Below are 18,978 nucleotides of genomic sequence, written 5' to 3' on the forward strand. Positions count from 1 at the left end.
TGTTTTTTTTTAATTATCACTTTCTATTGTTGTATTAACACAATTCCTCTTTTAGCAGAATATTTGGAGAATATTACATTCTGCACAATGACTCTCCTCTGTGTTGGGAGAGGGAAGTCCCCTGACAGTGAAGAAATCCTGCTCACCTGGACCTTTATTACATTACATTGTCCATCACATCTGTTGTATTTCAGAGTCATATTTTGATCATCTTTGCTGCTGTTATCATATGTATAATGTGTAGCTTATTCTGGTAATCAATATCTTGTACACTCAATTCTGACATCCATGGACAATCATGCACCTCACTACTGCAGCAATATCTATTCTATTCTCTCTGTTCTATTTATTTATTTATGCAGTTCTATTTATTTATTATACATAATTGAGCCTTTAATTGCATTTGTATCCTTTACCTCATTATTGGCTTGCTGTAACATTTTAATTTCCTCTTGGGATTAATAAAGTATCTGTCTATCTATCTATCTATCTATCTATCTATCTATCTATCTATCTATCTATCTATCTGTCTACCTACGTACCTACCTGTCCGTCTGTCATCCATCCATCCATCCATCCATCCATCTATCCACCTCTGCACATAACCTTTGAAGCAAAAACAGGAAATATAAGGTATGTGATGCAACTTTTTCAAGATTTTTTTCACATAATTTGGTCAGAATTATGTGCATACACTACAGGGATATATATGTTATAACTAAAATCATGCATATCTATCTATCTATCCATCCATCCATCACAAGTGGAAATAACCTGCATGTGTACTTCAGCAGCCCCAGGCCTGCCGCGTTTCAGCAAACCAGGAAGTGAGCGCGAGTGAATCCTCTCTGAGCTTCGACACTCTTTGACTCCAGACGGAGCAGCTGTCAATGCACAACGCTGAGCGTCACGACAAGCAGGAGGCTTTGTGGGGGAACGGAGGCTTAAAATGCAGCTCAGCTACGATTGCACTGGTCTACCACGTCGAGTAATGAACAATACGTGTGTGTCGGGTCTGCATCGTTAAGATTCAGAGTTTGAACTAGCAACCGATAGATACGGACTTTTCCTCGAGTGTTTGTTGTCTCCAAAGCTGACGGTGGAGTGTTGTCTGCTCTGCATGGTCCAGCCGACTGAACCAGTCCAGACATGAGTAACGTTAATCTGATTTTTTGGGACCAGTTGCAGGCTGGCAGCTCCGAGGTGGACTGGTGCGAAGGCAATTACCTTATTTACCCCAGCATCGCTGAATTTTACAACACGGTCGGTTTGAAGTCGCTCGACTTTTAAGCTCAAGATGTTGTTGTTTTTTTTTGCATAATACCGTTTTCGTGTGCAATTCCTCACAGCTTCTCTGGCTTTGTTTTTCTTTGTCTTGCACTGCTGTCTTATAGGTTGCACTGTCAAGATAGCTAGCTACAAATTAGACTGAGTTTTTAATCAGTTTGGCTGGTTTTCAGCTTCAGCGTCATGATGTTTACTGTTTGTGCTTTAGCATCAAGTTACAGATGTTGAGTTTAACGACCACTGAGGCCTGCACACTGATCAACTTTTATAAGCATGTTGTCATGTAACTACACGATCAGTTCAACGGTGATATGTTTTTTTGGCTCATGGTTTTCCTTTGTTTATCATTTCAGATCAGCAACATCTTGTTTTTTGTTTTGCCGCCCATATTAATGTGCTTGTTTCGCGAATATGCAACACATTTCAACAGTGGGATTTACCTCATATGGATTCTACTAGTTGTGGTTGGTAAGTTGGCTGACTGACATTGTCTTTATACTGTTTGATGATGACCTCTTAACCCCTCAGCTTTCTGTTCAGCTTTACCATCATTATCTCAGTTCAACTTCTTTTAGCTAACAAGCCATATAGAAACTTATACTTTATTGATTTTGCACTATTAGGCTGGTACATGTGTTTTGTATAGTCTCATGATAATTAATAGACTATCATTTACAAAACATAGCCTAAGGCATATGTGCTGTTTTTGGTATTAAACTAAATGCAAAGCTTATTTTAATGCATGAAATCTTGAGCTGAAACAATTTAGACAATTAATTGATAAGGTGATTGACAGAAAACTAATCAGCATCAAGAATCAACACATTTTCATGTTTTAGCAATGCTAGTGGCATGACTCTAGCCAATGTTAGTCTGTCAAAACTATTTGAAAAATTGCCATGAAATTTTGTACAGGCATTCATGGTCCCCAGAGGATGAATCCTATTGACTTTGATGACCCTCTAACTTTTCCTCTAGTGCCACCATGTGGTTCAGGGTGGAGTATTTGAAAAGTATTTGTTAGATTGTCATGAAATTCTCTACATAACATTCAAGGTCCTGATAGGATGAATCCTAATGACTTTGACTCTGACTCTGGCTACTCCAGCAGGACAAAGTTTGAAGTTTGGCACAAAATTTTGTACTGACCTTTATGCTCTCCAGCGCATAAATCGGACTTTGGTGACCCTCTGACTTTGCGAGTGACACCAGCAGGTCCACATTTTTGGTTGTCATTTAAATATATTGACAACTATTGGATGAATTGTCTTGAAATTTATTACAGACATCCATGGTCCACAGTGGATGAATTGTAATAATTTCAGTATTTTTATACCTTTATGACCAAATACCTGCAAAACTAATGACATTCACTTCACAGCCAATTAGCAAATGTTAGCATGCTAACACGCTAAATTAAGATGGGTAATGTGGCAAATGTTACACCTGCTTAACATCATGCTAGCATTTTGAGCTTGTTAGCATGTTTATACATTAACATTTAGCTCAAAGCACCACTGTGCCAAAGTACAGGCTGTACTTTGGCACAGTGGGGTTTCAGCTAAAATTAAGTGAATATTTTGCTGTTTTTCTTAGTCTTCATGATACCAATCTGAATATTTTGGGTTTTTTGGATAGTTAGTAGAAGTGGGACAATACAAGCTATTTAAATGTGCCAGTTTGGGCTTACGGAAAGTGTAAAGACCATTTTTCACTATTTTCTGAAATTTTGTAGACCAAGTGATAAATGGATTAATTTAGAAATAACCTGCAGATTAATTGATAGTAAAAATAGCCAGTAGTTGCAGCCTTAAATACACAAACATTATAAGTATATATAAGTACACAAGTTATACATTTTATACACTTGTAGGTGCTCACACTTGCTAGTCTGCATTCTTAAACAGTGTTCAGATTTAGGTTTCCTCAGCTGTAGCCTCTTCCTCCGTCCTTAGCCATAGCTTTAGGATATCCTGAATCATTTTACCCTTCTAAAAACATTTGATCATGACTGGGCTTATTCATTGGTTGAATGAATAAGCCTGTTGCCTAGATTTCATTTGATTTGACTCAGTATGTTGGTCTTAAATGGGGCTACTGTATGAAATGGACAGCATAGTAATAGAGAGATTACAGTGCCTTGTTCCCTTACTGCTGTCTTTTTCAAAACAGCAGTTGCACTGTCAGCAAAGATAACTTGACAGACCTCCCACTGTTCCTGAGAGGTGACCTTACTGTCACACACACACAAAAAACAGAGTAGCAGTTGAAAATCATTTGCATAACTGTCTTAGTCACTTGAACCGAAAGTATGAGTCAGATAAGAAATATTTTTCTAACATTTTCAGATAATTTTATATGGCATCTAGTGATGAAACTTGAAGGGAAAGAAGATCAGATTGTTTGTTCCTTTAAGTTGTTGCAGCACATTTGACATCCAGCAGTTTTTGGTCCAGGCCACAAATGTTTATGTGTGCGACTCAAGAGCTTTGAACTGCATCCATTTTTAAGAATCTGTATACTGTTGACAAGTGTCGGGTCACATGATTTCATCTCTCTTCCACTGTCTCTGTGGTTGGGATGACCTATGACTTGAGCAGGAAAACAAACTTATAGGCTCCGGTATGAAAACATCCAGCTGCTTTTCTTTTGCCTTTGCCTTAGTGGTGAGTTCCCAGTGTTCATACAGTTAGGAAAGACGGTCTTGACTACCACCAGTCTACATGTACAGTGTTTCCATGAGAAAATTAACATGGTCTCTGTATTAGTTTTGTTGTGACTGACAATAATATACAACTGCACTTACAGGCTGTCATTATTAGTAACATAAGACTAAGAGCGGCAGTCCCTTTTAGATAAGAAGTTTGTTGAAATGTAGGAATCTCCTGGAGCGCTTGTTATGAAAACAGATTGTACTGATAATAGAAGGTCTGTTGGACCTTGATAACAAAGCAGCACTGAATGATCCAAACTTGCATTTATATTAAAGCTGAGTTCAAGGTAACTACAGCATTTGTCATGAACATGTTATTTCCATTCTGGCTCTTTGCTTAAAACAGCAGCATTTCTCTGTATTAGCTACTAAGCTGCTTTTGTTTTTGGCAGTTACATTAGAGATGACCTGTCCTTCACATCCCTATAGTCAGTTATTTGTCTGCCCAAAATATTTGATGTTTCCTATTATACATGATGTCTGTTTGAATTGGTCTTGTTTAGAGGTGAAATTTGTAACTTTCTAGACATTTTTAATTGTTTTAGTGCTGCAACTAATGGTTATTTTCATTATTGATTAACCTGCCAATAATTTTTTCGATTAACTGATTAGTTGTTTTGGCTATAAAATGTCCCTGTGATAGCTTCAAATTCCTTGCTTTGTCTGCTCTACAGTCAAAGCCCCCAAAATATAAATGTTTACTATCATGTATGACACAGAAAAATTTCAGATTCTCACATTTGAAAAGCTGCGACCAGCAAATGTTATGATATTTTGCATTTTTGCTTAATAAATGACTAAAACAATTATTTGATTATTTTAATAGTTGCCGATTAATTTTCTGTTGCTCAACTAATTGATTAATTGACTAATTCTTGCAGCTTTACATTGTTTTGGTTCATTTTTCCATTCGATAAATGGAAATGAGAACATATCAGCTGTATACTGGATAAAATATGCAGACTTGGACACTTCATGGTGGCACGAAAAGTTTTTAGCTTGTGAAATCAATTGTCCACTGTTTTCAGTAATAGATCTTTTTGATTTTCCTTCATTTTCCAAAAGATTTAATAAGATCAAACACTGATCACATCAAGTGTTTTTTTTAAGACGCAATCTCATTAATCCAGCCTCCTTAACACACTGAACATCTTCAGTTTAGATCTCTTTTCTCTTCTCTTTTCTCAGGTATTGGTTCTACATACTTCCATGCCACCCTCAGCTTCCTTGGCCAGATGCTGGATGAGTTGGCCATATTATGGGTGCTAATGTGTGCCATTGCCATGTGGTTCCCCAAAAGATACCTACCCAGGATGTTCAGGAGGGATCGGTATGTTGACCAGTATGATACTGTTTCAGAATAACTAGGTTTAAGAACTTGAAACTGGTGTGTAGGTGTATAAACGTGTTAGTTGAGTTATGGGTCTTCAATCAGGTGAAATATCAGGCTAATGCCCTTCATACTGTACAACAATGCAATGCTACAGTTTCCAGCATATGATTGGAGAACATCATCAGGTAGACATACAGTATTAGTATTGAGCAAGTTTGTGTCTTGACCTCACTGTTGGCCACTGTTTTGTCATACAATGTGTTCACTGCTGCGAGCCTCCTGTTTAATAATAGGCCTGTGCAAGATAGCTGACACCAGAAAAAGCTGCATCACATGTCTTTACTTCTCTTTCCATTGTCACAGAGCCATCATGGCTGCCCTTTCACTTCAGGCTGACACTTACAATTCTCCTTGTAGCTGAGTGTTGCTTGTTTATTATTAGTGTGTTAAAGGACTTTCTGTTTTGAGCCATCCCAACATTCTTTCTGCATTTCATAATGCAGTTCATAGAGTGCTGCAAATGGTGTTTTTGTAACTTGTTTTGCTTTTCAATCTAGGTCAAGGTTCAAAGTGGTCATCGGCATCTTGTCAGGGATCACCACGGGGCTGGCCTTTGTCAAACCTGTCCTGAACTCATTGTCACTCATGACTCTTGGTATCCCCTGTACTGCACTGCTCATTACAGAGCTTAAAAGGTGAGTTAGTAGATTTGTTTTTCAAACAGCAGGGGTGAATATGTAGCCCTGATCCATTAGTGTCATAGTACACATAGTTAGTAAGTCTTGGATAGCCATCCCCTCGAAACCTGGACATTTAATGGACATGTAATGAGATGAATGTTGTAAACAGAAATTCGTCTCATGTAATCAACTTATAAGGGTAAAAGAATACAAAAGATGTCAGACAGGTGAAAATTAACAAAAAATATGATTTACTTATTTACCAAGAAGGATCTTTTTAATGTTAATCAGTACAAACCAAGCATAGTAAAAACCAAAGGTGGTGCAGGATTTCTTCCACACGTCTTTTTTTTTTTTTTTCTACATAATACGAAGTATGACAGTCCTGGATCAGGGCTAGTGACTGTGAGATGTTTCATTGTCATTTCATCACTTTATTCGCCAGTCCTGGCCATGGAGGGCTTTGAGCCAGGGTCAGCAATTAGGTTCAATCAAGTAGCCATGCTAGCAACAAGGCTCTAGGGATGGAAATGTTGGTCTGTTTGTCCACCACTTTGGTACAGACTGAAATGAATTAAAAACTATTGGATGGATTGCCATGAAACTTAATACAGACATTCATGGTCTCCAGAGGATGAAAAGTCAGAAGATTGGTAATCCTCTCAGCACCCTCAGCCGGTGAAAGCTTTATTATCCTGTGAAACATCTACCAGAAATTTGCTACAGACATTCATCATTCCCAGAAGATGTATCCTACTGACTATGTCAACTATGTAATGATGTACTGTAGAAAGTCGCTGTAAGGCAAGGCAAGTTTATTTGTGTAGCACATTTCAACAACAAGGCAATTCAAGGTGCTTTACATAAAACATAAAAGGCATCGAGAGAATGTAAAAACAACACAGGGCAATATAAAAAGACATTTAAATATAATTAAAAAATGTAAAATTGGAAATACAAACAAGCTAAAATAGAATAAGACAGATAAAACAGGGGAGTAAAAGTTACAGTTCAGTGCAAGAAATTAATCAAAAGCCCTAAATTTGATTTAATAAAAGGTAGCAGCAAACAGAAAAGTCTTAAGCCCTGATTTAAGAGAACTTAGAGTTGCAGCAGACCTGCAGTTTTCTGGGAGGGTTTTTCCAGATATGTGATGCATAAAAACTGAACACTGCTTCTCCATGTTTAGTTTTGACTCTGGAAACAGAACGCAGACCTGTCCCAGATGACCTGAGAGGTCTGGATGGTTCATTATGTAGCAGAAGATCAGAATTTATTTTGGCCCTAAACCATTCAGTACTTTATAAACCAACAGCAGTATGCTTTGACAGATAGGAAGCCAGTGTAAAGACTTCAGAACTGGAGTGATGTGATCCACTTTCTTGGTCTCGAGCAGCAGCGTCCTGAATCAACTGTAGCTGTCAATTTTTTTTTAAGGAGACCTGTAAAGACAGTGTTGCAGTTGTCGAGTCTTCGAAGGTAAATGGCTGTTGAAATTCAGGTCTGAGTCCATGACTACACCAAGATTTCTTGTTTGGTTTGTGGTTTTTAACATCGTTTAAAACTGGGCACTGATTTTGAATTGTTCTTCCTTGGCTCCAAAAACAATTACTTCAGTTTTGTCTTTGTTTAATTGAAGAAATTCTGGCACATCCCGTTGTTGATTTGTTCAATGCACTTACTCAGTGCTTGTGTTGGACCATAGTTCCCTGGTGATATGGTTATGTAAATTTTTTGTGTCGTCTGCATAATTATAGTAAAATACTTGGTTGTTTTCCATAACATGAGCTAGTGGGAACATGTAGATATTGAACAGAAGAGGCCCCAGAATGGAGCCTTGGGGAACTCCACATGTTATTTTTGTCTGCTCAGATGGGTATTTACCTATAGACACAAAGCAGTCCCTGTCCTTTAAGTAGGATTCAAACTAGTTTAGTACTGTGCCAGAAAGTCCCACAAAGTTTTCCAGTCAGTCTAGTAATATGTTGTGGTCGACTGTGTTGAATGCAGCACTGAGATCCAATAATACTAGTGATAATAATACTATAAGACTAAAATTTTGTCAATGTCTGCGTCATTGAAGATGTTAACAAGAGCAGTGTCAGTGCTGTGGTGTGGTTGAAATCCTGACTGGACGACATCAAAACAATTGTTTACTGTCAAGAAGTTGTTCAGTTGTTGAAAAACAGCTTTTTCAATGGTTTTACTTTAAAACAAGAGGTTTGATGTTGGCCTATAATTGTTCATTACTGAGGTGTGTAGATTGTTCTTTTTTAAGAGTGGCTTGTTGACGGCAGTTTTCATTGCCTGTGGGAATAAACCAGAGAGAAAAGATGTGTTTACAATTTGTAGAAGGTCTGATGCCATGCAATTAGAAACATGTTTGAAAAAGCCTGTTGGCAGAATATCAAGGCAGCAAGAGGAGGATTTCAGATTTTGTATAATGTCCTTCAGGTTTCTATGATCGGAGAAAATAGTGTCATGGTATTTGAATTGATTTTAAGTGACACAAGGACAACACATATCCTCTACCTGATATGGAGGCACTGACTGCTTGTCTAATTTTCTGAATGTTGTCAGTGAAGAAGGAGGCAAATTCACTGCAGGCTCCGGTGGATAAAAGTTCAGAGACTACTGACACAGGAGGGTTTGTTAGGCTGTTGACATTAGTAAACAAGGCATGATCATTATTATTGTTTTTGGCGATGATGTCAGAGAAGAAGGCCACCTTACTTTTCTCAGCTCCAATTTATAAATGTGAAGTCTCTCTTTATAGATGTCACAATGAACCCAGAGATTTGTTTTTTTTGTCACGTGCGTTCAGCTTTTTGACACTCTCTCTCTTTTTTTTTTCTGTTCTGACCAGTGTGGCATTTCTCCATGGAGATATTTTCTTACCAGAGACCACCTTCATGTTAGTGGGTGCAATGGCATCAATAACACTTGTAATTTTAGAATTACAAGCTCATTGACTGACACCCAAGAGAGGGCAGGTGTAGAAGAGAGAGCTTGAACAGATATTTCACTCTACGCCATATCACTGTTTTCAGTGATATGGCGTTTTGTGATTACCTCTGATAGAACATTTGTGTGTGCAGAGACAGTTCTCTCAAAGAAAACACAGGAATGATCAGAGAGAGCAGTTACCACAACCTTAGAAATGTTCAGACCCTTGGAGATGTCCAGAGCATGCCCCTTGTTGCGTGCGGGCTCCATCACACGCTGAGTCAGTCCATAGTTATTCAGAACACAACACAGTTCCTTAGTCCCTTTGTCCTTAGCTATTTCACTTGAAATGGCTCCACAAGCTGTGAAATACCTTTCTAGTGAGACAGCTCTAGGAAGCCAAATGATTACTTTAAACTTACCAGATAATACTTTGTAGATGTAGGTATGACTTTGTTTTATTTATTTATACTTAAATTGAGAAATGTGTGTGTTTCAGAGTTAACAGTATTTGTGCAGTTTAGAATTAGTGGTAAATGTCCAATTAACTATACTTAACTTTATAGGCCTACTTACAGTACCGGTCAAAGGTTTAGACACACTTTCTCATTCATGTGAATGGGAAGGGTGTGTCCAAACTTTTGACTTGTACTGCATAACTTAGCTGATTTTATTCAGTCATTTAGTCTAAAATTGTTGGTATGTTGGTGGTTTGTTGTTTTTGTAATTTGAGGTGTAACATGTTGGAATTTCAGATCTTCCTAATTTACACTGTTATTACACAGGTAATCTAAACAGGTCATATGTGAGCAAGCTAGTTGGTTCAGTTAGCCACACAACAGTTACACCTGCAGTTAGTAGAATATTAGTTTGAACTTACAGCTGTACGGCAGCAGATATCAATGATTCTTTTCTATGTCTGCAGTTAAAAGTTGCCTACTCAGTTAAATCAGCTGCTGCAATATTTAGTAGTTAACAAGAAACAAGGAAGCGTGTAATGTCTGTCGTCCACAGTACATTAACATTAACATTTGGCCTTTTGTACTTACATTGTCTGATGACATGTTGTCTGTTCCAAGCTAATTATAGGGACTTATGATGTGAAAGAATGTTCCTAAAAACACACAACAAGCCAATTGTGTGTGTGTGTGTGTTTTGGTCTCTAATGCTTTCCTCCGTCACATAATGTGGAAGTACGCTCAATTGCTTTCCGTTTCCCACAACCTTTACTCACCACCATTAGTCTTGTAACCTTAAGTCATCTATTGTTCAACCTGTTGGTAATTCTTGACATTATTGTCGGTGCCAGTTATCTATAGAGGCCGCTTGTTTTTGTTCTGCTAAGTGAGAGAGAATTCCTGCAGCCCCGGCTGATGGACTTTTGCCCTTAAAAAGGACAGACTATTTTGTTGTTGTTGTTTGCTTTTTGTACAGTACAGCTGCTGGCCCCTATTCAAGTCACTTCCAGTTGTACAAAAACAACTTGTCCCGTATGTAGGATATCCAGTAAAGTTGCCCCAACAATTCCATAAAGTGGAATTCCATGAATTCCATTCAGTGGAATTGTTGGGGAATTAATACCAGTCATACTATGACAGGTATTATTCATGAACAGTAGGTATAATGTAATACAAATACAGCGATTATGTTAAAATTGAGAGAGCAAGTTAATTTTCACATAGATAAAATAATGCGGTGATACCATCCATAGACTAAATGAAAACATCTGTTTATTTATGTAAAACTTAGATTGAAATAACTGACAAGTCCCACTCATTATTCAACTCTGGCTTTTTAAAAGCACAAGTGGAAAAGGAAATAACACTTAAGTTTTTCATATTTTGTCAGTGCTGAGTGCTTAAAGCATAATTCCAGTTTATTACGACATAGGCATTATTTTCATAGTTTTGGCTATAATTCCTGTCAGTAACTATATCAATAGTGATAAGAATTAACACCAAGTTTACTGCTGAGATCTGCGTATGTGGTGACATTCCTAAAAAGATGTCTGACCAAACAAGAAACTCAGGACGTACCGATCCAATCCACTGGATTGGTGTTGGTGCAGATACGGATTAATTATTATGATCTGATTAACCAGATTGGGTGATGTGAACGATCCACAATAAATACAGTTTGTTCATCAGTTATATGCAGTTTGCTACATGCATTTAATTTTTAGTGCCATAAAAATCCCTGGCCTTGTGTTACCGTACTTAAAAAATATTCAAATAAGTTCCACACAACCAATGGGAGACTTTTCTGTGTATGGAGGAGGGTATTTAACTTTTTCAATCTATACTATTACTGTTTGACTCTGAAGATGCTGTGCATGTTGAAATGTTAGTCGTTTGCACCTTAATAATCTGCTAAAATGAATTGTGTGCTCCAGTATCTTCTTTGGGTGCAGTCTTTGAGAAGTGGCCCATTGAACTGTTTGTTACAATTTGTCCTTTTCTGTGAGCACCGACCTCCGCCTGTGGAGTGGCTGAAGCGCAAGAGATTCCTTCAACTCAGCAATAAGTAAACATTACAGTTTAAAAATAAATAGAAATTTAAAAGGTAAATAAATTAGTTTAAAAAAAAGTAAAGAAAAAAACAAAAAAACAAAAGGCACAGCAGCCTTAATCATAATCAAGGCACTCAAAGCATTAGACATATTATTGTTATCCAGAAAGATAAAGAAAATGTTCCAAATTTCCCAAAATTTGCCAAGCTTGTTGGTAGTCTGGTGTAGTATAGAGAATTGACATATAACCTGAGAAGAGGTATCGGATTTGTGTGGGAAGAAAAAAAATTGGATCAGTGCATCCCTACAAGAAACATAATGTAGCTGATGATCGTTTTAACTTAAATAACACTGCACTGTGTGATGTGTTGGTATTCATTAATCCCGTTTGATATTGTCTACTGGAGTATTGACATGTAACATGCAAGCTAGACCTTGTGAAGAGCTGTCTTCAGTGTTGTCTGATGAGAATCAGGCTTTGTGTCAATGATCCTATGGAGCCTCTTCCTTTTTATTCCCTTGAGTGAGAGAAGCATCCTAGCGGGACTCCACCCCAGACAGACAGGCAGGCCCTTTCCTTCACTTATCTTTTCCTCCAACAGTCAAACTCCCCATCACACTCACTTGCCTCAGGGTTTTCAAGGAGAAGTCCCGGTTTCATGCCGTTTCTTATCTTACATGCTTCTGTTTAAGCTGATAGTCACAGTATTCCAGATATCCGGCTGTATGGCAGTGGTCTTGTCAGTGTACGTTTGTTGGAGGCAGGAAGGGGTGGTGGCTGACTTATGACTTAAAACTGTGTGCATGTAAAGGCAGACACTGAGGTTAGGTGACTTAGTACCTGCTGCACAGGATGTCCGGATTTGGTCCCATGTGAGTGCTGTATAATCAATTGGAACACTTAAATTTTGATATAATATTGATGACACTTTAATAGCCTGTTTCCTTCTGGGAGTAGGTATCATTAGCCATCTATTTTTGCACTTCCCGTGGCTGATGAGTAGACGTGACACCAGATTTTTTTCCTCTCACCCTCTGGACCAATTATGTAAGATAGAGACCGTTTTCTAGTTTGCTTCATTAATTGACTAACTTCACTAAAACTGAGACCATGTAACTTTTGAAAGAAGAAATCTTTCTCCTACAAATAAAAAGTTTAACTCATAACAAACGCACCTTTACTCAGCCTTACCTGGTCTTTATTACCAGTAGAATATGGCGGCTAATGTTAGCAAATTGAATTCGATATTGCTGTCTAATTTATATATCTTAGACAGTTTGCTGTCTTTATGCCTCTTATCTACTTATACTGTTACACTACATTTTAGCACTAAAGCTGCACTCATCAATATTTTCTTAATATCAACAATAGATCAGATGACTACTGTAATCTGAAAGGGGTCACTCAGCGAATTACCACCTGACACTGCAGTTCCCTTCAGCTTTTAACAGCTTAATAGGGTGATAATAGGAAGTTGAAGGTCATGATATCATGACGGGGCAAGACTCTGATCCATCAACTTCTGTAACTCACTGCAATCTCTCAGTGAGCATTTCTTTCATTGGTCTATCTAGAAAAAATTAAACATGTTCATGGGCTTTACTCTCCATACTATAGGACAAATTGGCATCCACTACAGCACTCATAAGTGAAACTGTTGTTAAACAACGATTACCTTGTGAGATGCTAAAAACTACAACTCCCATGAAAATTTACCCGTATGGCAGCATGTGTATTACACTTGTACATCAAAATCACTTTGTCTGTATCTATAAAATTTACCAACAATCTCTTCTAAAGTCATTCCCCCAATTTATTAGCTGTAGTCTGTGCTGACTAAAAACTTCTACAGTGTTCAGTCAGCTATTGTGATAATTGATTAATAATTGAGTCATTTTTTACGAAAAATTTTGAATTGTCTTGTTCCTCAAATATGATTTTTTTCCCCTAGTTTCTTTGTTCCCCTATGATAATAAACTGAATATCTTTGGGTTGTGGACTGTTGGACGGGACAAAAGAAAACATTTTAGGTTGCATCTTGGACTTTGGAAAACTGTAATCAACATTTTTCACCATTTTCTGACCATTATTGATTGAGCAGTGACATTTGATTGCCATGGTTTAGGACTTACGGGAAATGGAGTTTGTTAAATGTTGGAAAAACAGAAATATTGAATAAACAACAATATTGTTTAAAATGTAGACAAATGGAGCGAAACACAAGACATACAGTTGAGGAGGTCTTCTAAAGATGGATTTTTACTTAACTGTGTTATTACAAATGCCAGTTTGATTGGGAATGAGGGTTCCTTACTTGTGGAGCAGAACTAACTTTGGCTCTTTCTGTTTCAGCTTGTTACGCTGCCCCCATCTGGCCAAAAAATCCAAGTTTAACCATTGTCCCCTAGTTGTTGCTTGTGGCCACAGTGACTCCTATTCACTAAAAGTTGCATAGGCTAGCTTTAACCTGGCATAATGTTTGTGCTTCTCTTTCCGTTGCCACATAGCCGTCATTACTGCTCCTCCTTAACTTAAGGCTACACTTAAAAATTTCCATCGCCTTTCCATAGCTGAGCAATACTTGCTGTTAATCATCTGTTATTTTGTTGTAGTTCTTCTGGAAGTTGAGTTTGTGTCATTCCAACATTCCTCTCTCTTTGGAACAATGGTAGCCCGAATGAAAGGCTTGTAAAGTGGGATGACTTCATAGCATGCTGTGTCTTGAGGAAGGGTGACAAAGTGTGTCGCAGTGACCACACTGTTGTGCCAGCAGCAGGGCTGTGACTGGTATGTCCAAGGAGCACAAGACTAAGAATAGTTTATCAGCAGCATTCTGGATTAGCACGTGTCTCTGTAGGTCAGTGGTGTGTCCACTAGGAGATGTTTTTGCAGAGAAGTAGACCAGAGTACTTGGTACATGGTCACATTTCTGTTAGTTATCTAAAGAGAAATATGTTAACCTACAGTTTTAACATCCTGGTCTGAACATCTCATAGATATAAAAACACCCTTTCCACAGTGGTTGAAACAGACTGTAAACTCATTGGTAAGCCTCAGAACCAGCTGGGAGATTTGTATGCCATCAGAATTGAACACAAAGCCAGATGCATTGTGAAACACATCATCCGCCCCCTGTATGATCAGTTTGGATTGCCTCTGGGAGGCGTTTTATGATGCCTTGAGCAAGATATTTGCAAAATGTCCCAACGCAACTGGAACTTTAAACATGATGTCATAGTTTGATCATTGTTTTATTTACAGTTTTGTTATTTTTTTCCATGCTCTCACATGTATCAGCTGATTGGTGGAGAGTACCCATGGCTTAAAAATAAATAACATTTCAAATGTTGTTTCTAATGTTCTATGTCTTAATGCATTTAACTTTATTTGTATATTTACAGAATATAAAGGATGTTAAAAAGTAATGTGTTTTCACAGTTGTTTTATTTTTTAATTAAATTTAGTTTTTTAAGATAAAAGACTGTTTTGTTGCTCTTGTGACTTGCCCATTAGAGATGCCAAGAAATTTATTGTCTTGAAGTTTATGGTTTTGTGTGTTTTGCATACACGGATCACATGCACTAAAACTTTGCATCCACAAGACTGAGCACAGTAAATGGAAAAGTACAAAAAACAGTATACTGTATGTACTGAGTATGTGGTTGGAGGATGATTATATGGTAACAGAGATGATAAAAATATATACAGTATGTAAGAGTGAATGAAAAACATTAGGTAACACGTTAACTTTAAGTCTACTTTTGTTTTTTCTGCAGTTATAAAAACTGTGTGTGTTTTCACAGTTGTGAATATTTCTCGATGCTCTGTTTGGTCTTTGCAGGTGTGAAAACCCACGTGTGTTCAAGCTGGGCCTGATCTCAGGGATCTGGTGGGCACTGGCTCTGCTTTGCTGGATCAGTGACAGGATCTTCTGTGAAATGTGGTCATCTGTCAACTTTCCCTACTTACACTGTGCTTGGTAAGCTCAAAGCCAACTCAGAAAACTCTGCATTTAATGGGATACTGTGGAGGTTATTACTTAAGATGCACTTTGTGGGATTAAAAGGGAAATTAATATTATTAAAAGTGCATGCTTTTAGGCATATGTTTTCTTCTTTAAAGGAATAGTTCAGTAGTTTAAGTTGTGAGTTAAGTGAGAAGATTGATGCCACTCAACTTGTATCTGTCCATTCACTATGAAACTGGAGCTAGCAGCCGGTTAGCTTAGTTAAGCTAAAGACTAGAGATGAGAAAACGGTTAGCCTGGCTCTGTCCGCAGGTAACAAAATCTGACTACAAGCACCTCTAAAGCTCATTTATTTACAAGTTATAGCTGGTTTGTTTAATCAGTACAAAAAACAAAGAGTAAAAACAACAAATTGGGATTTTTTTACAAAGTGGTACTTCACATAACTCCCCCATAAATTGTTGTTTTTACGGTCAGGTTTTTGTATGGATAAAAAGAACGAAATATAGCATCTTTAGAGATGCTGGTAGTGGAATTATTTTACCTCTGGACAGACACAGGCCAGTTGTTTCCCCCATTTCCAGTCTTTATGCTAAGCTAAGCTAACCAGCTGCTGGTTATACTTGTACATGCATATATTTAGTGAGCCATTTCCCAGGTGGTCTGGCTCATTCAAACCCCTTTTGCTTTTACAGGCACATCCTCATTTGTCTGGCTTCCTACTTGGGTTGCGTTTGCTTCGCCTACTTTGACGTAGCAACTGAGGCCCCGGAGCGAGGTCCCGTCATCATGTTCTGGCCCAACGAGAAATGGGCTTTTATTGGTGTGCCCTATGTTTCATTGCTCTGTGTCCACAAGAAGTCTGCTATCAAGGTGACTTAAGGTCACCCGGGTCTGCTCTGCTGGTTGTGCTTTTACTTGTCTCCCAAGGATGTGTCCCAGCAAGAAACACCACCATGTCTGTGAGTCAAAATGCCTCCATTAGTGACTGAAAGATGTGGGCGATGCACATTTTGGTCAAACATGAGGATTTACTTTTTCCTTTTCCTTCCCTGGTCTGGTCTTCATTACTCAACAGTGTTTATGCAACTCTGTCAAAGAGCAAAAGGTGTCACAAATTTATCTGGCTTGGTGACACAGGGTGACTCTTTACATAACACCATATCAGAGCCAAGAAACCTTTTTCAGTGTACTAAACATGTTCTCAGGCTTTGCAAAGGGAATCATGTAATCTTTTAAGAATGAAAGTATTAGTATTATGCATTTCATGCTTTATTAAAGACAAGATTTTGTACATTTTATAGTAACTCAGAAAACCTCATTATAAAGCATTAGATTGCCTTTATAAACACAAATATAGCATCTCATAGGTGCAGTCTGGCCATTTCAAACCCAGGTTTAGAAAAAATATAAAGCACTGGATACATTAACTGTGATTAATGCATAATGCAGCCAATTTTACTATGCTCAATGAAACAACCAGCTCGTTCATAAGATGTTACAGAAATGTTATAGGAAGGTAATTCACACAAAGCCTTATGTGTGTTAAATATATAATAGATTCAAGCTGTTCTACCTGCCATCTGTGTCAACGACCAGTTTGGTGAAAAAGTCATAAACATAATAGGGTTCTTTCTGTGATTGGTGCGTTATGTTGTATTTCTAGCATGCAACTGTGATTGTTCAGGATAGTTTTTGAAAAATGTGTTTTAATATATTCCTGTATATAGTTTGTTAACTCATAGTGTAATTTTCCGAGGAAAAGCAAGTCATTCATATGTTACTGAATGAACAGGTACCCTTTGATATTGGCCAAAACCCAAAGTAAAAAAAAAATGAATGTAAAAATCAAAATATATTGAAATATGACCGACAATTCAATGAAATAGTTACATATTTTGCACAGAATAAAGAATAGTTCTCAGAGCCGTTGGCTAAGAGCACAGTGCATAGCACTATCAGAACAATTCAGATGAATGATAATTGAAATAATTTAACAGTCTAACTGTTTTAAATTTTTCAAATTTGCTTCCTTATGTACAGCAACCCTTAACCGCTGACAAGTTTCCCTGCTGATTTTTATTTCACGCAGACATCTCAACTCTCAAACTGATCTTCAGGGTTATTTATTCCAGGCTCAGTAGACTTTATGCTTAAACTATAAAAACTGTGCAAAAAGCCTTAAGCAAAAAGGATGATGGAGTAACAAAGCAAACTGTTTGCTCTAAAGGGGGAAATGCTGTATATTGATTGCATTAAGTAACAAATGGATGTAAGGTGTAGGTTTTATAGAAATTAGGTTTAATTTAGGTCTAATTTAGAAAAAAGAGAAAAATGGATCGAGATTCTGTATGCAGAATTTAAAAGGGAATTATGCTGGGTGTTGCAAAGCTAAACAGTACCCCTAAAAGACAAGGATCACCAAAGCTTTTTCAAACCATTGTTGCACATGTTGTTCGTGAAAACTGCCTCAAGCTGTTCAACAAATATTATTTTACTGCCAGGGAAAGAAACCTGTCTTCCTGCAGCAGCTTCTGAAACCGATAAAATAACTTGTGCACACATCAAGGGTCAAATGAAGGATCAGGATTTAGAAAGAAAACAGCAAATTTTCTGATATTCTGAAGTGTTATTTTTTAACTACTTGAAGTATTTTGTTAAATCCAAAAACAATTTATATTTTTGCAAGTGAAGATCTGCCAAAATTAAAGCAACTGCCTAAAGGGTGAATCATTTTGATGTGTTATTATAATTATTGTTATTATTATTATTATTATTATTATTATTATTATTATTACTACCTTTGTATCGCCAAACCTTCTTATAAACTGTTTCTTTTTTATTGTAGCTTCAGAAGAAACTTTTTGACAGTATTTACAGTTTGAACAGTGTAATTGAACAGAACATTGTGTTGCAAATTATTACAAGATATCCATGATACTGGGTTGTTCTTATGATGCAGAGAAAATATGCACAACTTTAATTAACGACTTTGTGCGAACAGGGCAGCCTGTTTAATGCTAACCCTCTTAATTGTGATATTTGTCTTGGCATGAGGTATAATTATGATCACATAACAGTGAGTTATGTCTTTTTTAAAAGGACATTTGTGTATATAAATCTCAATTTTTTTCTCTGCCTGCATTGACAATACAAATAAACTGCACAGAAGTATTTATTTTCATAATTTATCCTGTTTTGTAAACAAATTTGTATTAGATTATAACATTAGTATTTTATTTTATGCAATAAACCCAAGCCAATACTCTCAATGACTACTGCTGTTTTCTTTATTAATCACCCAAGTTACAGACATACACAACATCCGTGGAGTAATGTATCAATCAAAAGCATTAAACACGATTTATAACTTTTTTCCAGCATTATCTTTCTTTGACTTGTGCTGAATAGATTTGTGACTACATTATGCAGGTGACAGTGCCACCAGGGGGCAAAGTTTTTCCACCTTCACTTAATTTTAGCAGTTGCAGCACAGAGAACCCCAGAAACAATCTTCACTTCTCAGCATTAGATAATTACAA

General features: G+C 37.3%; 1 protein-coding gene across 1 annotated transcript; it reads left to right on the forward strand.

The window, feature by feature from the left end:
* The first annotated feature begins 882 nt into the window (after positions 1-882).
* Positions 883-18,708, forward strand: acer2 (alkaline ceramidase 2). The gene is made up of 6 exons (XM_067584733.1): positions 883-1,263; positions 1,641-1,755; positions 5,189-5,330; positions 5,891-6,028; positions 15,311-15,448; positions 16,132-18,708. The coding sequence occupies exons 1-6, from the start codon at positions 1,150-1,152 to the stop codon at positions 16,316-16,318; spliced, it is 834 nt and encodes a 277-aa protein (XP_067440834.1). The 5' UTR covers positions 883-1,149; the 3' UTR covers positions 16,319-18,708.
* The last annotated feature ends 270 nt before the right edge of the window (positions 18,709-18,978 follow it).

The sequence above is a fragment of the Thunnus thynnus genome, chromosome 3 (assembly GCF_963924715.1).
Source record: "Thunnus thynnus chromosome 3, fThuThy2.1, whole genome shotgun sequence".
Lineage (NCBI taxonomy): Eukaryota > Metazoa > Chordata > Actinopteri > Scombriformes > Scombridae > Thunnus > Thunnus thynnus.